Here is a 27,903-nt window from a genome sequence, read left to right on the forward strand (position 1 = left end):
CAGCCAGAGCCTTCCCTAGGCAGCTGCAAATAAGTAACTACTCACCTCGGGCCAGATCCAAGTTTTACCCAACAGAAAGGGCGCGGGACCAGGAATGAGCCCACCTCCTCCGTGGCTGCATCCGGCACGCGTGTCCCCACTCACAGGGTCCCCGCGGTCCTCCTCCATGAATCCGTCTGGAGAGAGAAGGGGAAAGGCGTTCTGAGAAAGCCCCCTCCCCCCTCCCCTCCCTTCTCGCCATGAAATATAATAATTCATTTTTGTTACAAGCAGCGCAGCCCTGTCCTCACCATATCACGCGCGCACAGAGCCACACACGCTCTCACAGCCACGCTCGCGCGTCGGCTCCCAGAGCGCCTGCATTTTCTCCGGGAGCCGCTGGGAGGTTCATTAATATCATTAGCATTTAACCCCCTCCCCCTCCCCCCCCCCCCCCCGCCCCGCACATGGCTGACGTCAGGCCCCGCCAGGAGTTGGGGGAAAAGCTAAGTGGGCCAGGGACGCCCCAGTCCCCTCCCCGCGGCTGCCTGTCAGAGAGAGAGCTCCTGGGGATCTCACAGGGGGCCCAGTCCGCGGCGACGGGCACAGAGTCGCGGGGTAATGAACTTCGGGGGCCCCGAGCCGCGGCGAGCGCCGCTGTCCCCGGAAGCCGGGAGCCGGCAGCCCGTTCCTTCGGGAGACTGCCCAGCCATCTAGCGGTCCCCCTGGGCGCCCGTCCGCCCGGAGGCTGTGGCCGCTTTCCTTCTCTCCTCGGAAGACCGGCGGTCTGCACAGCGCTGTCCACACGCGGCGTGCCTGGCGCAGAGGGAGACGGTGGAGACGGACAGACAGGAATGGAGAAAGAGGGGAATCTGGCTCTCGTTGCTCCGTAGGAAGACCGCTTTCGTGCGTCTCCATTTGTGTCCTTTAACACCCCTCCTCGATCTCCCTCCTTCCTCTGTCTGTCTGCCCCTCCGTCTCTCCATCTGTCTGTCCATGCGTGTGTGTCCATATCAGGCAACATCCCCCAAAGCAGCGGTTTTGCAAGAACCGGGAAGAAACTTAAGGATGCTTGCATTTGCACGGTGGAACGAATTCTGAGCGCCCACCCCCCTACCCAACCCGGGGAGCAGCGCGCGCCGGACACCCACCCCCCTGCCCGGCCCGGGAGCCTCGCAGGCTGGAGGGCGGCTGGAGAGCCGTGGAGCCCGGCGGCGGCGAGGCGGACGCTGTCGGCCGGGACTCGAGCGGCGCCCACCAGCCGCTGCGCCCCGGGGCCGCCAGCATGAGCAAGCCGGCCGGATCAACAAGTGGGTACCTTTGGGTCCGCCGCTGGGCCGGGCGGGGAGGCCGGGGCGGTCCTGCCCAGAGTTCAGCGACTGGGACCCGGGAGAGGGGCTCCCTGGGCGCGCATGTTTGGCCCAGCTTCTTGCAGACTGTGAGCCGGAGCGTTTCGTGGTGAGGGAAGAACAATTTGTTAGCTCTGAACCTCTTGATCCCTCCTCTTTCCCGCAAGGTGGGAAGGTTGCAGCCCCTGCAGCCAGCCCACCAGTCCCGCGAGTTCCCTCCACTTGTGTGCGGGCAGAGGGGGCGGTGGGGGCGGAACTAGGCCTCGGCCCGGGCGGCTGCACCGTCCTCTGCTCGCTCCAAACTCCCAGCTCCGCGCGGCGCAGCGCAGAAGCAACTCTGCGAAAAGCGGATTTTGAATGGAATGCTTTGCACCCCATTTCGAGCTATTTCGAATAATCCTGCAAACTGGGAAGCAGAAACCGTTTAAAAGTCACATTTTCCCCTTAATCCTAAATCCGCATAGGTCATACCCGGGGAATTTGAAGTATGGCGAGCCGCCCTAGCGAAGAGAGGACCAAATCCCTAATTCCAAGGAGGAAGGAGCCTGCGGCCTGTTCCTTTCCCGCGGGTTTCTCCTTCAAACTTGCTCAGCTGGCGGCGGTCCCCCCCACCGCGAGCCCCCGCCGAGGCTGGTGCCCAGCCGCCCCTGCACCACGGCCTGGCCTAGTGCAGGGCGAGGTGGAGTCCCAGGGCCTCGGCGTGCCCCGAGCCTGCGGAGCCGAGGACAGGCAGGCCCCAATGCTGGGATCTCCCCGGGCGGTTCCGTTCCCGCCTCCGGGGCCTGCCCTGTCCTGGGTCCAAGGCTGGGGGCGGCCGCTGCTGCTGTCACCTGCAGCATATTCGGTGCCCCCTCCCTTATCTTCATCATCTTATCGGGAGTCTGAAAGTTGGCAGAGTCCTAGAGACACTTCTGAGAACTGATAGAAAAGTCCCACTTACGGGGGTGCGATTCCTGCCCATCCCATGTGGGTCGTGTTTTCACTTTGTCTGATGGTTTTGGCTTGGGTCTTGTCCTTTTAAAAATTAGACCAAAATGAACGTGAACAAAAAGAGAAAAGGAAGCATGGTTAGATCTAGGCAGAGGGGAGAGAGAAGGAGCCTTAACCGCGTTCTGCATCTGCATCAGAGCCCGCACCAGAGGGCCGGCCTGCTCTGGCCCGGCTTGATGGACCCTCTGGGGAGGGAGCCAGCTCGTGTTTGTGTGGCCCAGGTTCCCGCGTGCAGGATCCACGTTCCCGCGTGCAGGGTCCCTCTCGGGAGGCGCGGAGAGAGACCTTTCCAGCGGCATCCCGGGCCTCACTGCCCAAACCCAAGCCTTGGGCCCTGCAGGCCTCCTGCTTGCTCACCCCGACAGCCCCCCTCGCCGCCCTCCCTGGAAGTAAGGAGCCTCCGACTCTTGCACCCACTCGGGGTCCGGAGCCGCCACGGTCGGGGCATTTGTGAAAGGGGAGGCCTCGGAGGCGCGAGAAGGAGCGGACGAGAAGCCCTTGGTTCGCTGGGGACCAGTCCGCGTGCCCAGGACTAGGACGCGGTGGTCCCTCCAGGCTTTAGAAAGAAAGAAAGCGGGGGGGGGGGGGGGGGAAAGACCGTGTGATCATCGGGAAAACTTTGGACCTTTCCAACTTCCCGAGAGCCTGAGTTTGGCCACGGGAGCCTGGCGCCCCTGCGCAGATCCAACCTCCACTTCGGAGGTTTCTAGGGGCGAAGGACCCGCACCCGCACCCGCACCCCGCGCCCCGCACCCCGCACCCCGCACCCCGCGCCCGCCCGGGCCGGCCGGGAGGGCCGCGCAGCCGGGAGGCCCCGCCGGCCGGGCCCAAGGTCCGCAGCCCTCGCCCGGCAGCTGGAGAGCGGAGCGCGGCCGCGGGGAGCCCGCCTGGGTGGTAACCAGACCGCAGCCAGTCACCCCTGCGGCCCGGACTAACTTCTTTCAACAGCCCCTGATGGTAATTACAGTAATCGAAGCTGCCATATATCTTTAGGCAATTATGACACACACAAAGCCCTGAGGGGACCCCCCGGCGCGGGGAGGGAAGGACGGTTCTCTAGCCACAGGAAACCCCCGCCGGCCGCACGTCGGAGCTGAGCTCGCTCGGTGTGTTAAACCCGGAGCTTTGCAACGGGGTCAACCCGCTTGTCTCGTGACCCCCAGTCACCTTAACGGGGCCGGGCCGCGGGGGCAGAGGCGCAGGCCCGCCGCCGGGCGCTGGAATGTTCGCATTCCTCCCTCCGCGCCCGCCCGGGGCGGGGAGCGGGTCTCCCATCGGCCCCGGGCCAGGCCGAGGACGGGCCTCCCCGCAGCAGGAGCCGGGTGCTTCCTCCACCCCTTCGGGGTTCTCTGGGGGTGTGTGCCCTGGCCTCCTCTGGATGGCAAGCAGGGACAAGAGCCCCTACCCTGCTGCTTCTGCGCGCTCATCTGGGCGTCTGCAAAAGTGCCGCGGGGGAGACCGGACCCCGAACGTGGACCCCAGCGGAGGCAAAGGGCGTGAGTTATGCACAGGAGGTTGGTTGCAAATGACAGAAACCAAATGTCCTGCCTGCAGACCTCGGCGGCGGTGCAGCTAGGCGCGAGTCCCTGCTGGGGGGCCCTGAGCTTCCCCGGGCGCAGCGACAAGACGGAGGGGTGAGGCACCAGCCCCTCCCCCTGCACAGCCTCTCCTCCCCCTGCACAGCCTCTCCTCCCACCCTGCGGGAAGCAGGAAGGGGGGGGGGGGTGCCCAGGCGGTGGTCGCCGCGCCGCGCGCCTCCCCGCCGGCCTTTGTCACCGCCCGAATTCCCATGCTACTCTTTTTGACGGGTCACTGGTGGCTCTATAGGCAGGTGCTTCGGCGGGGTTGTAATTACCCCGGCCGAGCCTGGTGGTTACCGACCCCCCTCCCCTCCCCGCGGGCCGCCCGCGCCCTCCCCCCACTCCCCCCAGCCTTCCACCGCTGCCCCAGCCGCCGCTCCTCCGAGGCCACCGCAGGGGGTGCCCGCCCGCCGGGACGCGCCGGATCCATCGGCGAGTTCCCACCTCCCTGCCCAGCCACCCTCACCCCGGCCTCTCCCCGCCCGCCCAGCGCTCCAGGGGGCAGCTGGGAAGTTTCCTCCGGCCTCAGGCCGCCGGGGCCAGACCGGAGACCTGTGCATGGGCAGCAAAGGAAAATTAAGTGTTAAGGAGTTAATGATGAGGAACTATCATTATTACTAAAGTAACACTTTATTCAGTGCTCCCCCTGTTTGTGGGAGGAAGGGTCTGTAAGTCCCTAATAGCTCCCTCCCTCCCTACACGGAATTGTTGAATATTATCCCCTCCTTTACATTCCTTCAAAGTCTGCGGGCACCCCAGCCCTGGGGGGATTTCAGGGAAAGTTCCCTTCCATCTGGCGACTGTGGAAGCCAATGGACGGGGGTGCGGGGGGACCACAGTGTAGACTCGAGGGCAATGGGTCAGCCCTGGACAGCCGGCGGGAAACCAGGGAGGAAGGGATGCACAGAGGACCCCAGGGTGGAAACGCGTCCTTGAAGGAAGAAGCTGGAGAATAGGAGGTGCTCCGGGAGGACCTGCCCAGGCGGCCACACACAGGGGCGTCCATCTCCTCGGCCCTGCCGGCCCACGGCTGCTTAACTTTGGGGAGACGTTGTTTTCCTAAAGGAAATGATTTCTCAAAAGCGTCCCAGCGAGCGTTTTGAGCACCTAGGTAAAGCGAAAGTTGGGCCTGGAACACGGCTCCTATTATCATTAATCATCCTAGTATTAGCATGACAATAATCGTCCTGATAATAACCACGTCGCGGCGGCTGGCTGGAGGAAAACGCGATGGCCTCCCAGCTGCCATCCCGGTTCCAGCCGCGTTTGTGCTTCTTCTCTTCCCGGTTTACGTGTCCAGTTTGCCTCCTCGGCTTACCAGCAACTTTCTGTGCTCACACTGCAGGCGCGGGGGAGGGAGGCCGGCGGCCCAAGTTGGTGGAGCCTGGGCCTGCGGTAACCTTTCATTCCCAATGGGCCCGGCGATTAGAGGCGACCCCAATACATGTAGCGGTGCATGAGTAATGCTCATTGTAGGAAACTGACACTTGCTCAGGGAAAAAAAGTTTGACTATAAAATCACTTCATTATTTGCTTTTACCGAAGCCTCGGTGCTAATCCCCTCAGAGGTCAGATTGCTAAGCATCTCTCTCTCTCCCCCTCTCCCCTTTCCTCCCGCTCCTCCGCCCTCCTCGCCTGATCGCCCCTTGCCCCCTTCCTTCCCTGTCTCTCCTGCGATTTCAGGCCGCATTTTAGACATCCCCTGCAAAGTGTGTGGTGACCGCAGCTCTGGCAAGCACTACGGAGTCTACGCCTGCGACGGCTGCTCCGGGTTTTTCAAACGGAGTATCCGAAGGAACAGGACGTACGTCTGCAAATCTGGAAACCAGGTACCTTAGCCAGGCTGCATCGCACAGCTCCCCTCTGCTGCCTGCCCCTCCTTTGTTTGTGCCGGAGGACGGCTCTGCGCAGGAGAGCCCAGACCTTGACTTCTAGGGTTCACTCTCGCCACAGACTCAACTCTTTGGGGCCCTTTCCCTTGGGTAAAGCGGGGCAGAAGCGGGGCAGAAGCGGTGTGTGGGGGAGGTTAGGTGGGGGGCTGGCTGTGGAGGGTAAGGGAAAACCCCGTGAGTTTGCAGTAGGAAGTCTGAAGTCCCAGCGTCCCGCCTCCCCACCCCCAAACACTTTAATCCTCTAACATTTTGACATTGAGTAAGGCCCTCTCCAATTGGCGCTAAAGCCAGCCCAGGGGGCCTAAGGGACTTAAACATCTAAACCTCAAATGTGAGCAGGAGAAAGGGCTACGTGGTGCTGTCTGTCCGCCACACCCATCCCTAGCACCCATCCCTGGGGTGGCAGAGGTGAAGGGCACAGGGCATCCTACTCAAGGTTGAGACTCAAAGTGAGTGTTAGCCACTGGGACAGAGAGGATGTGTTCTGTGAAAGGCTGTGCCCTTCAACTCTTCTGCCTCTGGCTGAGCCTTGTAAGAAAAGGGCTGAGCGAACAGGAAGAGAAGGCTAGCAAGGAAGGAGTAAGCGGGACCCTCTCCCAGGTTCCCGAGTCTCCTTGGTCTCTGCTGAGATGTGCCTGGTTGGTTGTGTTTTGGTCTTGGGCAGGCTGAACTGTCTCAAAGAAACAGGGGAGTCCGGGCATAGACTGAGCGTGAGCCAAAGCTGCCAGGGAGAGCGACTAGAAGCCCTGACTCATTTTCCAGGCCAGTAACAGGCTTATTTCAACCTACAGCCATGGTGGGTCCGCAAACTTCAGCTCATGAGCCACATGTGGCTCTTTGGCCCCTTGAGTGTGGCTCTTCCACAAAATACCGCGGCCTGGGCGAGTCCATTTTAAAGAAGTGGCGTTAGAAGTTTAAGTTTTAAAAAATTGGCTCTCAAAAGAAATTTCAATCATTGTACTGTTGATATTTGGCTCTGTTGACGAATGAGTTTGCCGACCACTGACCTAGGGGATCAGCCTTCTGGTCCCGCACACAGACCCTCCAGCACAGAGCCACAACCTTGACTCCCCAGAAGACCCTGGGGAGTGTATTAGTCAGAAGTCCTCCTTTGGTGACCAAACTGGTAAAACATTCTCACTAATTAATATCTATGTATAAATATGACACACATATATACAGCCACATATATTGTTTGGTGCTAATCGATCAATTTTTTTCTGAAGCCATATCTGCTTATATCACTTTCTGGTAGATTTGGATTATCAACAAAAACAAGAAGACATCTGTATTTGGATAAGTTACTTGGAACTCTCCTGCCCTGTTCTTGTTTTATTGGATTCACAGCTCTGTCTCAGTTTCTGGCTTTACCATATGGGCACATCACATTACACACACACACACACACACACACACACACACAGAGCGCTGTAGCCCAGTAGCTCCACAGGAATGTGGGATGGCTGTGGGCTGCCAGATTCGAGCAAGTTTCTACTTAAATTGTCTTTTACTTTTACGCAAGGCACAGATTTGGGGAATCAAAATCTCAGATGTTAATGCTTGATATTTTCAAAGGGGTTGGCTATCAACACGCTGATGTCAGTCCAAGTATTTGTAAAGGAGTGATAATAGACTCATCAGGCTTGGTGGCTGTCTCCTTGCAGAGAGAATAAATGCACGGAGTGGAGGCACTCATCCTTCTCCCCGGGCTCCAGATATTTATATACATATGATCTGATTTGGAGACACTCTTAAAAACTAATGAAGGCTTCCATTTTGCATTAACATGTTAACAGAATATATTTGGGGAATAACGTCTGATGATAGGCATATGATTGCATTTAATAATAACTTCTTTAAGCCTTTTTACATTAAGCTATTTCACTGGCCAGCAAAGATGCTCTGAAGAATTCACTTAGGAACCAAAAAAAAAAAATTTTTTTTTCCTTTCTCTCTTTTATTCTAAGATTAGGTAGATAATATTTCAGCTTATTATTAACAGCAACGAAGACCTTTAGAAATTGTTACAACCCCCAGCCTTGTATTTATTTTAAAAATCAACATTTTTACCAGAGGGGTGTGATCTTATAAAACTGTTTTCTAATGTGTAATTATTCCCAAGGGATATTTTAGAAAATGTACTTACTCTAACTTTAACATATATAACATTTTGGTATTATGAAGCAAAATAAAAATACATTTACTTATTCTCTTTTTTTCTCATTGCAAATCTAACAGTAGCAACTCATATAAACACCAGAGAGCACCAAACTTATGTACTTTCTGTATATAATATATACGTGACTCTTTATATAGCTATGTATGTGTTTCCTCAGTAATAACACCAAATACTGAATGAATTTCATAAAAAAAAATTTCTCTGTAAATTTCCCCTTTAATGGCCAGCATTTCCACATAAAAATGCATTAGATAAAATATTTATTTTCTCACATGTCCCTGATAAATACTTCTAAGTCAGCAATTACCTCTTTTCCCAGTTATCACACTAATATTCTCAACCCATGTTATCATTTTGTCAGTTTATCACATTATCTTTCTAGACATATTTACATGGAGAGTATTTTTAGATTTTGCCCAGGGCTTGGTCTCTTCCCTTCTCACCCTTTCCTTTGGGGGCCCTGCCCTCCTAACCTCTCTGGCTTCTGCCTCAACACACTTGAGAATGACTATGTGTCCATGAGAGTTAAGATAACTCTCACCATGCTGCTTATAAGGACAGCTTTCAGTACAAAGGCAAGAGTGAGAAAACAGGAGAGTAGAGAATACATGGGAGATACTTATCTGACAAATAAATGGGCTCACCCAGAAAGTGAAAGAGAGAGGAAGACTAAGACCCTAAGTGGAAAGATAGCTAGTGGAAGGGGGCCATGGCAGGGATCCTTCCAGACCTAAAGGGGCGCCCAGGCCTCCTCCTATGGGGCCAGGTCGCTGTCTTGGGTCCTGAAAAAGCCTCACCCCAGTTTCTCCACTCTCGGAGGTTCCCTCGGGAGCTTCTCCTCCCAGCACAGCAGAGTCTGGCACACCAGGGCTGTGACTCTTCGTCTGCTTGGAGAAGGATTTTCCAACTTGAGCATTGTCATAGTCATGAGTTGGTCCTCTTGAAGTAGCCCTGGGAACCCCAGTCCTTTCTTTTCCTGGCCCTGCTGGTGCCCAAGGGCTCACTGCTTCCGGGACCCAGCTGTAGGTGGCAGGTTCTGTTTCCCCACCCAGCGCCGGCTTTGCGTCACCATCTGAAGGCCCACGGCCGCTGACGGCCTGCGCTCTGTTCCAGGGAGGCTGCCCCGTGGACAAGACACACAGGAACCAGTGCAGGGCATGTCGGCTCAAGAAGTGTTTGGAAGTCAACATGAACAAAGATGGTAATCAGTGCATCTTTTTACTCTAACAGCGTTGATTGATAAACAAAATATATGTACAGGGGATACATGGCACTCCTAGGCATGTCAACCGTCTCCCCAGCACTTCTTTCTAGATGCTGGTCTCAGGCTTTCGTCATATCCTTCCTGATCTCTTAGCATGAGCCCCATCCCAACCCTCTTGAACTTCCTAGTGCAAGGCCCATGCCCACATTGGAAACCTGGGCTCCACAGTCACCCCCAAGAAGGCAGCATTCCTTGGGACCCCACTCTGCCTCTTATCTTTTAAAAATTATTATTATTGATGTTTTACAGAGAGGAAGAGAGAGTGATAGAGATTTAGAAACATCGATGAGAAAGAAACATCGATCAGCTGCCTCCTGCATCCCCCTCCCCCACTGGGGACGTGCCCGCAACCAAGGTACATGCCCCAGACCAGAATCAAACCAGGGACCCTTCAGTCAATGAGCCAAACCGGTTTGGCTGCCTTTATCTTAATTACTCAGTTCACCCTCCTCACAGCCTCTTGCAGGAGCTCATAGTCTGGATAGCCTTTGGGGGAAGGGGAGATCAGAGACTAGGAGACTGACTTGTGAGAGGAGGGAGGACAGAGACAGGAGCAGGAGCTCGGGGAATTTTGAGTCCCTAATTGCAAATTCAACAGGATTCCAAATTTGGCACCGCCAGTGTGGGGATCTGGGCTTCTCCAGAGCTTTCCCTCGGTTTTACAGAAAGGGCTGGGGAGGTTGGGTTAGGCCTATGGGTGCCTCGGACACCAACTCCCAGAAGGCTCTTATACTTGCACAGCAAGAACTAGGATTCTGGGTGCCAGGTGGGGGTCTGGCAAGAGTGCACCAGGCCGGGGCAAAGCAAGGTGGGGTGGTGGGGTGGTCATGGCCTGGAGAGAGGAACGGGCCTCAGTACTGGGTGCCAAGTGGGCTTGGCGTTGGCAGCCCAGGTGGCAGCTCTAGGAGGCACAGCAGCTTACTGGGGAGAGTGCTTCCCTCCCCCCTCTCCCTCTCAACCTCCCAAGCAGGAGAGCGAGTCCAACCTGATGAACTTGTGTATTGACAAGTTGTCAAGTTAGGCGAAAGGAAGATTGCCCTGAATTAATTTGTTTGTTTAAGCTGTTGGTGGCAATTGTCACATCTCCCTGCCTTCCTGAGGCACACTCCCTCTGAGGTGGGCTCCCCCTGTCCCATCCCCCAGGGTCCCAGGGCTCAAGTCTAGTTGCAGAGGGAAGGGGGACCACGGAGCCCTAGCTAGCCCCTCCCAGAGTGCTCTCACGGACAGAGAACACATAGTTTTGCTTGAGGCATGTCCTTAACCTGATACTTGGTGCCGGGCTTCCCCTCAGAGCGCTCCCACATTCCGGGTGCCCTTGCCTGCCCTGTTCCCGCGCGCGTGTGGCTGTGTGTCTCCCAGACTCTGATCCCTGGCCTGTGTCCGTCTGTCTGTCTCTGCAGCGGTGCAGCACGAACGGGGCCCTCGGACGTCCACCATCCGCAAGCAGGTGGCCCTGTACTTCCGCGGGCACAAGGAGGAGAACGGGGCGACCGCGCACTTCCCCTCGGCCGCGCTGCCCGCCCCGGCCTTCTTCACCGCGGTCACGCAGCTGGAGCCGCACGGCCTGGAGCTGGCCACGGTGTCCGCCACGCCTGAGCGCCAGACCCTCGTGAGCCTGGCTCAGCCCACGCCCAAGGTCAGGGGTCTTGCTGGGAGTCCCAGGAAGAGTGGAGGGGGGGGGACACAGGGGCACCTATTCCTTCTGAACTGGAATAGGGACAGGCAACAGATGGGGCGACCTCGCAGGATGCAGGCCGAGGCTGCAGGGAGCGCTGGGCCTGTTGCTCTTCTCCCTGGAGCCAGAGATGCTCACACTTGAGTGTGCAGTACAGTCACTCTCTGAGCTGCTACAAACGTGGACTCCCGGGCACCCTGTCCTTCCCCCACCCACTCCCCCAGAGGCCCTGTCAGCGCGTTTGATGTGGGCAGGGGAGGGAGGCTGCACCTTTGGCAAGGGCCCTGGTGCGGAGCCGTCTGAGCCCAGCAGGCCGCCTAGGAAGTCCCCTTCAGGTTAGAAGAGTGGGCATTTGTTTTGAGAAGGAGGAAAAGAGTCCTTGAGTTGCAAATATTAGGGGTCTATTCTCTTGGGCAAAGCCATGGGTCACTAACCTCCGAGAGGAGAGTGGAAGCTGACATCATTTCCCAGTCTCCGCTCACTCACTCCCTTCTGAGCCTCAGGGATGGGTTTACACCAGGCTCTCTACTGGCGGGGACACAGCCAGAACCGCCTCAAAAGGCTGCCGCCTGGGGACTACCCTTCAGGCTTCCAGCTGGTACCTGCCCACAGCTCCCGCCCCAGGCCAAGAGGGGCTCTGGATCTCCCCCAGAGGAGGGCCAGCTGCAGCCCCGCTCCACAGGGAAGCCACACACCTGGGCGCACACACACACACACACACACACACACACACACACACGGTATTTAATATTGCTTCCTTACCCTTGATGGGTATAATAAGCTTGGGAAAGTAGTGTTATGAATATGTTGTCAGTTATGAATGGGGATGCTCTGTGAATGATTAAGATGTCTAATTGAAATATTTCCATAATATACTAATCCTTTCTAAAAATACTCGTATGCATATTTGTGTTTGGGATGCCTATTAATTTGTACTTTTTTCCACATCTATTTTTATGTACACAAATGTGAGCAGCTCTTTATCTAAATGGGGAGACAGGCCTGGCACTTGGCTCAGCCCGAGGAAAATTTGCTGCCGGGGATAAAAAGCCAGAGGCCCCTCTGGAAGGAAAGGCCCGCACAGTGGAAATGGGGTCTCCCCCCAACACTTTCCCAAACTCTAAAGCTACGATGTTTGGTTTTTATGCCCTTATGGCAACTGCCCGTTTAAGCAGAACATCCAAGTTCCTATCTCCTCCTCTGTTCTAATTAGAAAATCACAGAGTTGGCTCTTCTTGCAAAGCTGTGGTTTCCTCACTCCCTGGTCTCTCTGTTTCTTCCCCACCCAGTACCCCCACGAAGTGAATGGGACCCCCATGTATCTCTATGAAGTGGCCACAGAGTCAGTGTGTGAATCAGCTGCCAGGCTTCTCTTTATGAGCATCAAGTGGGCTAAGAGTGTACCAGCTTTCTCCACCCTGTCTTTGCAAGACCAGGTATGACCAAGAGGGCTCAGAGGTCTTGAGGGAAGGAAGCTGGGAAGAAGCAACAGGAGTCAGCCTTATGGAACTGTAGGTAACCTGGATAAATAAACCACCAAGGTCAGGCACCAGTTCTTAACCGAAAGGAGGGATCTGTCTTTGCTAGCTCCTTTCTACGGGTTTAGAATATCTAGCTATGGACCTTCCTAAGAAATGTAATTATGTTAATTTGGAAACTTCATATATGGTTGATGAAAACCAAACAAGGGCATTAACGTTTTTTAGTTTAATTGAAGCTTCAAATGTAATCACAAATTCTGAATGACTTTTTAAAAGTTGTTAATAAAGACCGTGCTTTCTTAGAACACTGGAACTGAGAGAAATAGAAGAGTATTCTCTTCTAAGGTTTTTGGAGCTCGTCTCACTATTCTGTATGCTCAGCTTTATGTTTTTTCATTGTGATAGGGTTGGGGCCACTAATTTACCAGCGTATACGATTAAAGGGTGTGTTGCAGGCTAAGTTCTCTCTAGATTTTTAAAGTCTTTTAGACATTTTGTAAACAAATGGGCATTGTGCATAATTCTGCGGTTGTAAATGATATTCTGAGGCAATAAAAGTTTGTGCTGCTAAAAACTGCATTGTACCAAAACCCAGAAATTTTGTTGTTAGGGGCATCAGAAATGGCCTCTGCCAGAATTTTTCTGAACTTAAGGGAAAGGAAGAGAATGAAGTGTTCACAACCTTGGCTGTATTCTTGGGAATTAATGACAAATTTCCCAAAAGGCTAATAAGTAGTTCTAAAAGCAAAGGATTTATTTCTTTAATTCATTTTATACCTAATTAAGGAATAATAGGGCCCCTTAATATGAAGTACATTTCCTACAGAAAGACCTGGCAATGTGCTAAAGACATTTAATCTCCTAGCATGGAATGTTCTTCTTTTTTTTTTTTTTTTCATGACCTGGACTTTCAAACATGGCCAGAATTTGATACTGTTTACCTTGCATTTTTAAAATATTCTTTTTTGTACTCAATGTAATAAAAAGAAAGCATTTTGAAAATTCAACCTTTTGATTTTGGTTACAAGCCTTCACAATTTAGCTTAGTTTCTGAAAGGAAATCCTTTCATATAAATCATCCAGAATTGGCTGGATTTTTCAAAAAACACATTTTTCAAGATGATTAAGTTTTATCTTTGACCTGGTTAGCTGGTTGGCTCTAATCATTTGCCGTGTGTGTGTGTGTGTGTGTGTGTGTGTGTGTGTGTGTGAGAGAGAGAGAGAGAGAGAGAGAGAGAGAGAGAGAGAGAGAGAGAGAGAGAGAGAGAGTGAGAGAGAGAGAGAGAATTGGCTATTTTTTCTCTCAAAACAAGTATTTGTAGACTCTTTAATTCAAACAAAATTTATTTACTGTCTGATACTCAGCCCTTCGATGGAAACCCTTCAACAAATAGCAAACTACAGTGAAGTGGAATCCAGTATAGTCATTTGGAAAAGGAACCAGATTTTCATTTTAAATATTCAGTAGCATATTTTATTAGAATGAAAATGACAAGCACCTTGATGCTGTCCACTTATGAGCCTCAGAAAAATCAGTCAGTGAGATGAGGTAAACTCAGTAAAGCCCGATTAACATAATTACACCCTGATTTCCCTGCATGCCTCTTGGGAATTAGTGAGATCTCTCTCTCTCTCTCTCTCTCTCTCTCTCTCTCTCTCTCTCTCTCCCTCCCTCTCTTTCTCTTTCTCTTTCTCTTTCTCTTTCTCTTTCTCTTTCTCTTTCTCTTTCTCTTTCTCTTTCTCTTTCTCTTTCTCTTTCTCTTTCTCTTTCTCTTTCTCTTTCTCTTTCTCTTTCTCTTTCTCTTTCTCTTTCTCTCCTCCCTCTCTCACCCTATATTCACCAGGACAATGAGGACCCAGATTCGTAACTGGACTCTGGAATCTTCAACCCTGAAAATACCAGCATTTTATAGGAGGGGTATCCACCTGCTGGACTGCTGGTGGCATTTCATTGAGCCTGAGTCTCTGGGAGAAGTTTCTAGGTGTTTAGAAACAAATAAATGGGAAGACCAGAAGGGTAAACCTTTTCCTAAAGGAAGCAAACTTTGGAGGATTAGAATGGCTGACTCTCAGATGCCTGTGCTTATCTATAGGCACCTTTTGAAAAAGGAAAACAAGGGAAAGATAAAAATATTCAGAGGAAAAATTACCAAGACAAGCATTTAAAACACTTTTTAAAATAATGGAAATTTACATATTGAAATTGTTTATAAATTTATAAATTACACGCTATATTATATTATACATCTATTGTATGACAGCTGATGCTTTTGGAAGATGCTTGGAGAGAACTGTTTGTTCTAGGAATAGCACAATGGGCCATTCCGGTTGATGCTAACACTCTACTGGCTGTATCTGGTAAGAATTGCACAATTTAATGACTTTGTTGTAGAAATTACCATAAAAATACATTACTGAAAAAAGAACAACATGTAAAGAATAACAAATTCCCACTGAACAATGGAGTATACCTGTCATTTATAAATCTATATTTAAATGCAAATAATGTTGTTTTGTTGTATTCATGACTGCTTGCATTGTTATTTAAATGCAAATTACTGTGTTTGTTATCATCCAAGAGACGATTTTATATTAACTTTCATACAATATAGCCAGTGTACATGGAATCAGATAGCTTAGAGTGACAATTGAAAAGATATTGATATGCAGGATTTTGTCAAAAATCAATATTAAATTATGAAAAAATGCCTTCATATTATAGCATTTATTCCATGTTTTAATTCTAGGCATGAATGGTGACAACACAGATTCCCAGAAGCTGAATAAGATTATATCTGAAATACAGGCTTTACAAGAGGTGGTGGCTCGGTTTAGACAGCTCCGGTTAGATGCTACTGAATTTGCCTGTCTGAAATGCATTGTCACTTTCAAAGCTGGTAAGTAGACACAAACCCCTGTCTCTTCTCTCCCGCCCCCCACTTTTGCCACATCACTAATTCAGCCACCTCAAATTCCAGCTTTACCTTTGCTAAAACAAGTGATAGTTTTGAATGGTGCTGATACTGTTAGTCTGGCCTCATTTCCATAGCCATGAGGACTTGCGCATTCTCCTGCTGGCTATTCTCTTCAGAGAGGAGATTTCACGCCTGCATTTCCTGTGCTGTCTATCACAGTTTCCTGGTCTTCATTTCTAGTTCCTACACATAGTGGTTCTGAACTGAGAAGCTTCCGGAATGCTGCTGCCATTGCAGCTCTTCAAGACGAGGCTCAGCTAACTCTCAACAGCTACATCCATACCAGGTGACTCTTGTTTGCTCTGAAGGTGTCCTTAAGAGGGTTGTTCCCATGGTGCATGTGTGAGCAGGGAGTCATAAGCCAGTTCAAACTTTCTGACTAATTATTCTCTTGTCAGGCAATAAAGTTACTCAGAATTATGTGCTCACCTATATCACATGGTGGGTGAGATGAGCAAATAAAATTAGATTAGCAATTAGATTGCCAGATGCCTTGCAGCCGACCTGGTTGAACAAGTTAATCCATCATAATAGTTGAACAGCTTGTATGAATGGACCCAGATGTGGGAAAGATAACAGTGAAGGCCACGTGTTATAGTTGAGAGAGTTGAGAGTAGTAAAGTTATCCTTTGAAAAAAGGCAAGTGCCTTTCTTTGGATGTCAATCCCAAATAAAAGGACCAGAGAACTTTCTAGAGAGGCCATCTGTACCCCCATCATAACTGCTGATTGATAGCTGTTGAATTACTTGGAGTCATTGCACCCACCAGGTTATACTGGCCAAGCAGGGCTCATTGGCAGAGCTGCTCTTGTCTATTTGTAGGAATTCTCAGTCACAGGGGCTTCAGCAGTCCTCCTCATTGCCCACCGATGGGGGTATAGACCTTTCTGCTTCCATTTTTAGAGGGAAAAGCAGGACTTTAAAGAGCTGTGGAGCTTGCTAGGTCTATGGTGGATGTGAGGTTAGAACAGAGTTGCTATTCTTATTATTCTATAGGCTGGCTGGCTTATTTATTTATTTATTTATTTATTTATTTATTTATGGTTATTAGGGCCAAATGATTGCTATGGAGAGAGAATGGGACTTTTAGGGTTGGAGGGAGGAAGGGGCAGAGAGAGAGAGAGAGAGAGAGAGAGAGAGAGAGAGAGAGAGAACAAGAAAGCTAGCTTGGTCTTAACGGGAAGCCCATGGAAGCCTGTCTCTATCATCTCGATATCACTACAGACACTGTGCTGGAATAACTTAATCAGATGAATGGAGACTGTCAATGCCTCCCTTATGCTATATCGGTTTGGAGTAATATCACTTCTGCTAGGATCTTCTTATTTTTATTACAAATCCTCTGTTGAATTTATTGAATAAAACTGTTCTCTGTCCATGGAATACCATTAAAACTGTGTTGTGTGCTGGTGCAATGTGTATATGTTTTTCTAAATTAAAGTGCCATGGTTTTTAAATTTAAAATCCATGTTAAATTTCAATATGTATATAATAGGCACTGAATATATGTTTAAAATTATTGAATGAAGCAGTACATAATTTCCCCACTAAAAATTAATTTGTATATTAGAACTGACCTTTGGCATCTAGAGCCATTAAGGTTTAAAGAACATCAAACCAAGAAGAATATGATATCAGTCCAGCCTTCACTGGTGAGCACTGCGGGGCACCAGAGAATAAGACACTTACCGGTGCATGAAATAGGTAGAAGTATTATTCCAATTCAGAGCAGAGAAGACAGAAAAGCAAAGTGGGGAGTGGGAGAGACAAATTCTAGTTGGGGGAGGCTGGGTGAGGGAGAATTTGGAAAGGCTGATTGATAGAGGGGACCACAAAGGAGCTGGTGTCCATGAATGGCAGGGATGAGGGGTGCTCGTTGGAGCTGGTAGAGGAAGGTGCCAGAGAGGTGACTGAGGAGAATCAGAGAGAGAAAGCCTGAGAAAATTAAACCACAAATTAACAAAAGTCTATTTTTAAAAAAAATGGCAAGTATTCTACTTCTCCCTCACCCTCAAAACAAGGAAATTATTCATAGAAGGAACTCATCTGCTTTGACATGGAATTCTTGTTTCATGATATCTGCCACAGCTATAATTTAATATATTAAGACCTAGACTCATGCATGTGACAAAACTGACTATGCCTTATTTCTTAGCTCCTTCAAATCAGGATCATTCTCCTCTAGCACTTTCCTGTCTAGAAAAATAAAATCTGAAATCAAAATGAAAAGTTAACATAGCGAACAACTAATAGTCAAACATTGCAAACTGAGCTCATTATTATAGCTGTGTGAGCTATTTCTCTAATTATCTGTTATATAAGAAGAAGGCTTGACTTGGCTTTTCAAAAAAATCATATGTTATCATTCAATATCAAATACATGGATCTTTGACAGGCTCAAAACACTTACACCTGAGTGAAAACTTCCAGTTATTTTTACTAATGGATGAAATCAGGGTCATAGCTATTCTAAAATATTAATTTTGAGGAGTCAGACACTTGCTCTCTCTGTGTCTCTGTGACTCTCTCACGCACACATATACACATATACATACTTTGTTATTATTTCTCAGTACTGTACTTCACATATAATAGACAATTCTTGTTGACTGACTAGCCAACCCCTTCTTAACTAGAGAATAAAATAAGTGGGTGAGAATGTATTATTTATTTACCAAATATCAAGAATTCTCCAAAATCCATCCTTTTTCAAAGTAATCACTTCCCCCAGTGGTTCCTCACACTGGAACCTTCTAGCACATTAGTTTGATGCGGCAGACGTGGTAGAAGCTCGGCTGTGTTCCACCCGCTGCAGCTTCTCTCGCCTCTCCCCCATCCTGGGGCAGAAAACAGAGCTATTGACAAGAGTAAGTGGCCAAGGTGAAAGGGAGACCTGGATCTTGGGATTTCTTTCCAGGAAACGTAGGGGAAACTTTTAGCAAGAAGAGCAAGTGGTGAAATTTAGGCCTATAAGAAAATGCAGATAAACGTCACCATTTCCATACTGCACTAATCAGTGTGGGGTGGTGATCCCCATCCATGGTGCTCAGGAAGCTGGGTAGTCAAAGAACCAAATGAGGCTCTCAGAGGTCCAGAATGAATGATCAGCTTCGTATCAGGTTGAAGAGAAGGGCTTTCATGTCTCAAAGTCAGGAGACAAGCGGGATGGTTGCTGTCCTGGATTTTATTTGCAGGCTGGGGTTATTGGGCAGTTAAACTCAGTGCTCAGCCACCTGACTCCTGGGAAGGAATGTTGATGTCCGTCAGTTCCTAGCACTTTGTGGCTATTGGTTGACCTGGCTCAGTCACAGGTTGTGACCCCAGACCTCGGTCTTTTAGGTGGTTTGTTTCAGTGGCAGGAGCCCTCCCTGGGGAGTGTACAGATACCTGATTCCAGGCAACTGACTAAAGAAGCATGAGGGCTACTGTGAGGAGGTGGCTTACACGCATCTGAAGGCAGTGGAAAATGAAACGTGCACATCTGAACACAGATGTATGTTGGACATTAAGGAAGAAAATTGTTAAGCAATTTCTCACATCTTTAATTATATGTCAATTTCATTGACATGAAAGTTGGGTGGCACTGCCACCCAACAGAACTTAGCCTTCAATTTGCAGTGTAATAAGGATGGAATTATTCCTGAATGTAACTAAGTATAATGCCTGAATAATAATTTGGAGAATTTCCTAGAAAAAAGGGATCCATTTTATTTGAGGGAAATGGCCTAGCAAAGGAAGAAACCTTCACAATCAGAAAACATGGGTACCACCACTAGCTACTGCACTAGCACCTTTATATTTATTAACTAGCCTAAACTTAGTACCTTGTTTCTTCATTTTTTTCCCCCTCCAAACAAAATGAAATGCAACCCCTTTGCTAATGTCGAGACAGTCACCATGTGATTTTGACATCATGTGTGTTCTCCAGGCCTGGACACTTCTGCCTGTAGAACCATAAATAGGGCCGGAGTCCCAGACTTGGCTGCAGGGGAAGTGTACTATTCACGAGGCCCAGTCAGGAAACTATGCTGGAGATGGTGTGTGCTTACGTATGAGCTGTTAATTCCCAGTGGTAATGGATCTGACCTTGCTTTCACGGCTCCTCCCGTTCCAGATATCCCACTCAACCCTGTCGCTTCGGAAAGCTTCTGTTGCTTTTGCCAGCTTTACGTTCTATTAGCCCATCCACCATAGAAGAAGTGTTTTTCAAAAAAACCATCGGCAATGTACCAATTACAAGACTGCTTTCAGATATGTACAAGTCCAGTGATATCTAAGCTCTTCAAGTTCCCACTTTTCAGTACGGGATCGTCTCTGATGAACTTCTACCCACGGAGAACAAGCTTCAACTAACCAACCCTTTGGGAAGCATATGCCTGGGGGTGTGGAGCCTTTAGAAGGAAGCATCCATGGACACAACAGTTGCAGTTAACTCTGACCCGCTGCTGCCTCATCCAGGGCAGGGCAGCCCAGAAGGCCCAGCTGCACAGAGAACTCACGGCTGCCATGCCCTGGCAGGGCACAAATGGAGGGTTGCCACTCTGCCTCTCACCTGGAAGATCCATCTGAACCATCAAACACCGGGACATGAGTAGAACTTCCTTTTCATCTTTAGTGTATAAAATTGGGTAACCAAATACAACTCTGTGTATAACACCATGCAGCAGCCCTGAGAGCTATCTTATGAACTAGAATTTATTGTAAAAACAATGGTTAGGTTTAAAATAAAAAGTTTTATCAAAAGTTTCCCATCTATTGTAATACATCATTAAGTGGCCTTCAGAACTGAGTTAATAAGTGAAAGGTAGCTTATGCCGTGAGATTTGCTTTTTCTCTATCTCCCCCCCCACCCCCACCCCCGCCTTTCTCTTTCTTTTCTCTTTCTTTTTAATACCATAGGCCAGGCAACCTTGTCAAAGGATTGGTGGACAAAAAATAAAATTCTCACCAGAACTTCAGTTTGAATAACATCTCAAAAAATAGAAGAGCTTTACTAAAAGAACAAAAGTCGAGAGAGGAAGACTAAAAACAGCCAAACCAAATAAAGGGAAGGTGAAAGATTGAGGCAGATTGCTGTCCCATTAAAATAGTGCTGAAACCAAAGGCACTGAGGGTCCAAGCTGGTGTTTCAGTGAGTCACATCAGGCAGGAAACCAGCACAGACATGATGTTGAATGGAACGTCAAAGAGATGAGCACTAAGAGGTTTCTCGGTTGATCCACTGCTAACAGCTTGAGACTCTCAAATGCCTTTTAGAAAACTGGTTTCTAGTAAAGCCTTGAATGTGTGTGTGCACGCGTGCACACATACCCACACACACACACCCTATTCTACATTGTAAGCTGCTCCTTTGGTATCAATCTATACTTATGAAAATGTAGAAACAAACATTTTAAAATAGCTGCTGTACTTTTCACATTTTGATTTAGTAGTTTCTAGCACTGAGGAAAACTATTCAGCACTTGGACTATCATAGGTTGAAACTTTTCTTGTACAAAGTGAATTAACTGATTTGTGAAGTTAAAAGGTTGTACTTCATTGTATTTACAAAGAATAAAAGTATATTGAATCTAAATGAATTTGAACTCTGCCTGGTTTCTTAGCCTCCTTCCCTGGCTGATTCTCACCCACCAGATACAAGGTGGTGGCAGCAGCTGGTATAAAAATTGAAGCTCAGAGCACTCCAGCCTGAAGAACTGAACTACAAAGGCAATTTCCTTTTTACAGTGAATCCCATTTGTAAAATGATGAATAAAGAAATAAAACAAGATTCCATTCTCTGCAGCTCTCAAATATAATTGCATCTGTTAGAAAAATTGCTGTGTGAGGAAGAAAGAGGACGATTAACAGAGTCTTCATTCACTTACTCCTCTGTTTCTAACTCCCTTGCCAACATCTCAATCCTAACCAGGAACTTAAAATCATTTAATGATCAAAAAGATAAAGTGTGAAGAACTTTATTGGGGAGTAAGATGTAGAAGGGGCAGTAGAATGTGCACTTAGATGTTTCCAGGAAATCTCAGGGCACTGGCCCCACAGCCAGAGGTGGGTAGTGGAAGTCAGAAGTGCCAAGGCCACGGAGCAGAGGCTGGAGCAGAGGCACGAGCAACTGTTGGCTAAACTGACCTTGCAGATCGCATGTGCGGAAGTTCAATCAGCTATGTACCTCTCATCTACTGATTCCACAGAGAAGTTAGTCTTAAAGAAAAGCCAGGAAACTCAAAGATGTGTACAAGAATGTTCCTTGCAATACTACTCATATTTAACAACTAAAGTGCCCACCAACAGAGAATAGATAGATTGCAGTATATATAGGCAGTGTTACAGTAAAGTGAATAGACTAGAGCGAACATGTCAACAGGGGTAAATCTGAAATACAGTGCTTTGGGTGGGTGAGAAGTGAATTGCAAAGGATACATGCAGCTTGGTATTTCTATAAATAGACCATGTTTATCTATAATAATAAAAGCATAATATGCTAATTAGGCCAGACGTTCTTCTGGACGACTTTCTGGACGAAGCCCTTAGCTTTGAGGGAAGCCTGGGTCCCGGTGTCAGAGGGAAGCCAGTGCTGGCAGCTGGGGGAAGGAAGGCCTACTCTTGCATGAGTTTCGTGCATTGGGTCTCTAGTCTACCTAATAAAAGAGTAACATGCTAATTACCATACCGTCACAACGCCCACCAGCCAATCAGGAGTGAGTATGCAAATTAACCTAACAAAGATGCCATTTTAATTTGCATATGCATATGCCAAAGCCATGAGGGACAGAGCAGGATGACACAAGGTGTTTCACACCACCCCAGTCACTCTGGGCCTCTGGGCAGCGTGGGAAGGCAGAAAGGCGGCTCCAGGCCAGAGCGAAAGCAGTGCCGGCAGTCAGGGGAATGAAGGCTCATTCTTGCACGAATCTTCATTTGTGCATCGGGCCTCTAGTAGATATATAAATATATAGCAAATGTTTAAAATGAACATGAGTATAACACTAACTGCATGAGAGTGGTTACCTGGGGATGGGTGGGATTGGGGAAGGGTACCAAGAGAACCCTCAAATGTTTCTGAAATGGCTTATTTTTATAAGATAATAAAAGACCAGAAACACATATGAGATCAATGACAAGATTTGGTAAAGCTGAGTGATGGATACAAAGCTGTCCACGCAGGTATTAGTCCAGTTTTGCTTCAACATGCTGGAAATGCAACAGCAAACTTGTATTTCATGCTCACGGGACAGTCTCCAGAGTCTCAGCCGGGCCTGGCTCCAGGTTGCAGAGTGGATTCAAGTGTGCTACAGTGTTTTGTCATTCTTGACTGACAGCTTCCCTAAAGCAACATCTGTGCCTGACACAATGCAGAAGTGTAAGAGGCTGAGCCAATCCGGGCACACTCGTTTAAAGCTGGCTGTTTATGTCACATTGGTCACTTCCCCCTGGCCAAAGCCAGATACATGGCCAAACCCAACCTCAAGTGAGCAGGGACGTGGACTCCTCTCCTGAAGGAAGGGAAGGGGACTATCACTGGCCTATAATGAAATGTGTCACAATCATACTCCACTTTTGTCTATTTTAAATATTCTTAGTAAAATTAAAAGGGAGTAAGCTTCCTGTGACACACCACAAATACTAATTCCCACTGGAATCAGTATTCCTTTTCTGTGTGCATCTCTGCCATTACAAATAAGAACCAAGCATGGTTTGCATTTGAAAAACCCAGAATTAAAAGCCCAATGGCTGTCTCTCCTGAGATTTGGGAATTTCTGCTGGATGCAGCCTTAACATCCACTGCTTACCTGGATGTTAAGGCTGGTATGGTGGGGGAGGTGCCACAGTGGTCTTTGGACATATACAATTCCAATATATGCAACTTGAACATACAAACAAGAGAAGCTGAGCCCAACCAAGGGATTGCTGTGGTAAAAAACCAGTCTTTAGAGCTTCTCCTTGGACAAATGGTTTTTCCAAGTATGGAAGGATTGCTTTTCCAAGGTGTAGAGAGCGCCTGGGAAGGCACATGGGCATTTCCTTAAATTGTCAGCTGTTGGCAAAGTCACGCCCTGGAAACAGGCTTTGCCAAAAGGCAGGAGTGTTGTCAGCTTGACCGTCAGCCCAGGTGCCAGGGAGTGGGTTTTATTATCTAAATCCAGCCACGCACCAGGAATGAACACAACCCGGGCCCACCCTAGAATGATCCCCTTCGTCTTTACGTTTAGTAAAACTTCCTGGTATCTGGGGTATAAAATAAACACGCTGTATCGGCTCTGGATCCCTGCCTCTCCATCAAAGGACAGTGGTCCCACCCGGTCCCAGCTTTCCCTACTGTATCTGTGTCTGTCTCTTTCATTTTCTCAACCCCCCATTGCCCCTACTCAGGAGCAGGATCGCCTTCTATCTGCGCTGGATGTGGAAAAGGGATCCCCCGCTACACAAAGGTATCATTTACATCCTGGGAAACTAGGGATGGAGTCTTACATTTATCTTGAGTTACTTTTTAGTTATTCTTTGATGCTAAGGAAGAAAAAGAATAGAGGATGAGTTCAGAAACTGAATTGAGACTCCCAGATTATTTCATTTAGAGTTCAAAAACTTTCAATCCACTCTAGGAATCCAAGAACTGAACCCATTGGCCAGAGACCTCCTCTGTGGTTGCCATTCTTCATCATTTATATAAAAATGAAAATCTTCTATTTTTCTGTGAGTTATTTTCATGTGTTCGTGTCTCTCCTGGTAGTACATATGACCATGACTCATTCTTTTTAATATCTGCCTAGTATTTCATATTATGGATGACCTACAATGTACTCAACTAATTCCTTATTGATAGATTGAGGTTGCTTGCAGTGTTTCACTAATAAATTAAACTGTAAAGAACCACCCTTCAACATACACTTCTGTGGTCTTGAGAGGGTATTTGCATTTCTGTGTCACAGATTATATGCATTTTTAATTTTTAAAATATGTATTTATTGATTTTTAGAAAGAGAGAAAGAGAGATGGAAACATTGATGAGAGAAACATCCATTGACTGCCTCCTGCATGGCCCCCACCAGGGAATAGAGCCAGCAACCTGGGCATGTGTCCTGACCAGAAATTAAACTAGAGACATTTTGGTGCATAGGGTCGACGCTCAACTGCTGAGACTCATTGACCAGACTGTATTCTTTAATTTTTATACATATGGCCAAATGGCTCTCTAAAGGGTTGCATCAATTTGCACTCCTGCCAAGAGGGTATGAGAGGAACCGTTTCATTGCTCAGAATTTAAAAGTGCTTAATCAGACACAGGCTTGATGAACACTTCAGAGGCTGTTAGAAAAATACAGAGGATGCATATGTTTCTATTATGAATATGCCTCTGCTACAATGCTTACTGGGCTGGGTAAGTAGATCTCACACTGTATCCATGGTTAGAACTTGGTTCCCTATATTTTTCAGTCCAGGCCACTTCTGTGAACTTTTGGGAGTGTCCACGCCACAGTGAAGAGATGAGTGAAAACGTAGAAGCAGTTGGCAGACACTTTCTTCTGCTGAGATGCTGTCCCAAGAATCTCAACCCACTCATTTTACAATAACAATTTTATAATCACAGAAATTGAAGAACAATGACTTTAACTGACTAACTCTAGTATCTTTACCTAAATGATGATTATATTTTATTTTCTGTTAAATTTATTGGGATGACTTTGGTCAACATGAAGGAATTTTATTTTTTATGAATTTTGTTTCTAAAATCCTGTTGTTGGATTTTTTAAAGCTCATTTTGGAACCAGAAGTGACTTCCTTTTCTCCCAATATTGCTGACCTGCCCTTGGACTGGTAGGGAGGGTCATCAGAGCTTTCAGTTGCCCACTGAGCTCATCAGCAATGTGCAGAGGGCAGTCTCTCCGATGAGAAAGCCGGGATGTTGCCACATAATCTGGGCACATTTCTTTCTTTCTTTCTTTCTTTCTTTCTTTCTTTCTTTCTTTCTTTCTTTTTTTTCTTTAATATTTTATTGATTTTTACAGAGAGGAAGGGAGAGAGATAGAGAGCTAGAAATGTCAATGAGAGAGAAACATCGACTAGCTGCCTCCTGCACACCGCACATCCCTGGTGGGGGGTGTGCAGGAGGCAGCTGGTCGATGCCCCTGAAGCCCCTGACAGGAATCGAACCCGGGACCTTTCAGTCCGCAGACCGCTGCTCTACCACTGAGCCAAACCGGTTTTGGCAAGCCTGAGCACATTTCTGACATGCTCAAGTGTTGCAGTGCTCTGCTGGGAAACCGTGAGTAGGGTCAAAGTATTTAGGAGGCTAAGGTCATAGGTTTGATCCTCAGAGGAGCAGAGTGGCTTTATTGTGCCCTGGTATCTCTAATAACTGTAGATCGTTATGTCCCAGGACACCGAAAGCTGGAGCACGGCTTCTGCTCCTGTCTCCTTCCCCCTCATCCTCCAGTGTCATCCAGGGCATCTTCTTCACCCTGGCAGAGTGATGAGCCTAGTGGAAGGAGCACTAGCCAGGGTGAAGAGGCTGGGGTCCTAGCTATGACGTATGATGTAAACGTATGACGTATCACTGTGATACGTCAGTTCATCTCTCTGCACCTCAGTGTTTCCATCTGTGCAAAGGAGCACTTGGCTCAGCGATGCCTAACTTCCCTCTTTCTCTTCTCACCCTCATCATCTTTAAGGAGGACCAGGCAACCATGAGAACAACATCTCCTTGGTGGCAAGAACAAACCCGATTGAGCGCATTTCCAAATGTGCAGGGCCCTGACTTCTTGCCCCCTATATCCTTTCATCTAGTCAAGTTGTTCTGTCTTGGCTGCACATACAGTCCCCTGAGGAGCTTCCACAACGCTCAGTGCTGAAGCTGCGTCCCAGACCCATTGCGGTGTCCCTGGGGCTAGGCCGGGACCGCAGTATTTGAAAGCCCCAAGATGCCTCCAGGATGCAGGAGGATAAGCATGATACCTTGTGTGCAGGCTCCAGGATCCTCTGTGCCCCTCATCCCTCCTGGCTGCTTGCTCGCCCCCTACTCGCTGGTGACCTTTAAAGAAGTTAATTCTTTCCTTCTCTCCCTGCTCTGGCCTGTCATTGAACTCACCCAGCTGATTGTGGAGCTTATGATTGAGAACCTCTTCTGACCCTTTCCTTTCCCCAGAAATTAACGTGATCATTAAGGCTTATAATTTCACTCACCAGTGCGATCAATCAAGGAGCTGCGAAACAGAGTTAAGAGTCCTTTTGTAATTGGCAGCAGCCTGTGATTCAGAGCAGAGCCTCCAGGGACTGTGGGGAGTAGGGGGGAGGGGAGGACCTGGTGTGCAGGAAGGGGCTGTGCCCCTTGAACTGACTGCGGAGCTCGAGCTCGTTATGGCCTGCTCCCCACAGGGACCAGCAAGCTCCCAGCCTGTCCACACTGAATGTCAAAAGGAGGAAGCCAGTTCTTGCCAACAGTGCTGCAGGCTACTCCTTGCCCACCCCGAGCTCTCTGCAATGGAAAGCAAGGTCTCCTCAGGACCCGGAAGTGGGCAAGATCAGGGGATTCTTTCATACACACTGGGAATGCAGGCTGGTGAGGAGGAGCAGTGGGTCCAGACTATCTGTGTCTCAGAAGTGGGGTTCAGGCTGTCAGGTCCGAGGGAGCAACCCACTCTCCCCTGCCCTGCTTGGAGACCTCCTAGGACAGTGGTCAGCAAACTGCGGCTCGTGAGCCACATGCGGCTCTTTGACCTCTTGAGTGTGGCTCTCCCAGAAAATACCACAGCCTGGGAGAGTCTATTTTGAAGAAGGGGCGTTAGAAGAAGTTTAAGTTTTAAAAATTGGGCTCTCAAAAGAAATTTCAATCGTTGTACTGTTGATATTTGGCTCCGTGGACTAATGAGTTTGCCGACCACTGTCCTAGAAGCCAGAGCAGCTGAGCTTGGAACAGTGCACACTGTGCACCCCCTCTCTCAGCCCAGAGGAACCACAGGGTTCTGCCACCTGCAGGGAGCCTGTGATCTGGGACTACAGCTGAGTTTTCACTCCTGGGAAGGCTAGGCTGGCTGGTTCAGGTTCTAACACACAGCACCCAGTGGAATAGCTCATACATGCGTGGTAGGCAGCATGTGGGCCCCGGTGAGAGGTAGTTGCTTTATTTCAAATACAGCATTATAAAAACACTAGTGTCCTGGTGCACGGACTTGTGCACATTGAAAGGAAATTAATTAGAAGAAATATTTTAATGCCCCTATTTGTGTCTTGCTAATGAAAAGAAAATAGGATTCTTCCGCGTCTCCTTTTTACCTACTCCAGGACTTCTGTGAGGATCAAATGAGATGAGGCACGGGAAAACAACTTCACAAACATTTGGTTAAACTGTAAAATGTTTGCACCTGGCTATAAAGGAAGTCAGGTTCCTGGGCTGAAGAAACTCCAAGGAGGAGGTCTTGGCAGCATTGGGGTGGTGGTGGGGCCTGTGTCCACTTGGGGGGAGCTGAATGTTGCTTTGTGGGCACCAGGTGCACAGTGCAGTTTATCTTTAAATGGCCAGTGCATCATGGCAGCTCCTACGTTGAGTG

General features: G+C 48.5%; 1 protein-coding gene across 2 annotated transcripts; it reads left to right on the plus strand.

Moving 5' to 3' along the window:
- The first annotated feature begins 543 nt into the window (after positions 1–543).
- Positions 544–20,943, plus strand: NR2E1 (nuclear receptor subfamily 2 group E member 1). Of its 2 annotated transcripts, XM_084891308.1 has the most exons (10): positions 544–885; positions 997–1,289; positions 5,582–5,727; positions 9,083–9,170; positions 10,634–10,869; positions 12,198–12,344; positions 14,651–14,747; positions 15,137–15,286; positions 15,545–15,650; positions 19,479–20,943. In XM_084891308.1, exons 2-10 carry the CDS (start codon positions 1,265–1,267, stop codon positions 19,639–19,641), a joined length of 1,158 nt encoding a protein of 385 aa, XP_084747434.1. In that variant the 5' UTR covers positions 544–885; positions 997–1,264; the 3' UTR covers positions 19,642–20,943. The 2 variants fall into 2 exon arrangements, with proteins under 2 accessions (XP_084747434.1, XP_084747433.1); XM_084891307.1 differs by having other exon boundaries at positions 544–1,289.
- The last annotated feature ends 6,960 nt before the right edge of the window (positions 20,944–27,903 follow it).

This window comes from Pipistrellus hanaki, assembly GCF_964339955.1.
Source record: "Pipistrellus hanaki genome assembly, chromosome: 7".
In the NCBI taxonomy this organism is placed as follows: Eukaryota; Metazoa; Chordata; class Mammalia; order Chiroptera; family Vespertilionidae; genus Pipistrellus; species Pipistrellus hanaki.

Bases quoted from the DNA above. Each gene is read 5' to 3' on its own strand.
- NR2E1 (XM_084891307.1), top strand. From the start codon at position 1,265: ATGAGCAAGCCGGCCGGATCAACAA. The intron at 12,345-14,650 runs GTATGACCAAGA...ATTGTATGACAG, and splicing joins CCCTGTCTTTGCAAGACCAG to CTGATGCTTTTGGAAGATGC. The intron at 15,651-19,478 runs GTGACTCTTGTT...CTCCCGTTCCAG, and splicing joins AACAGCTACATCCATACCAG to ATATCCCACTCAACCCTGTC.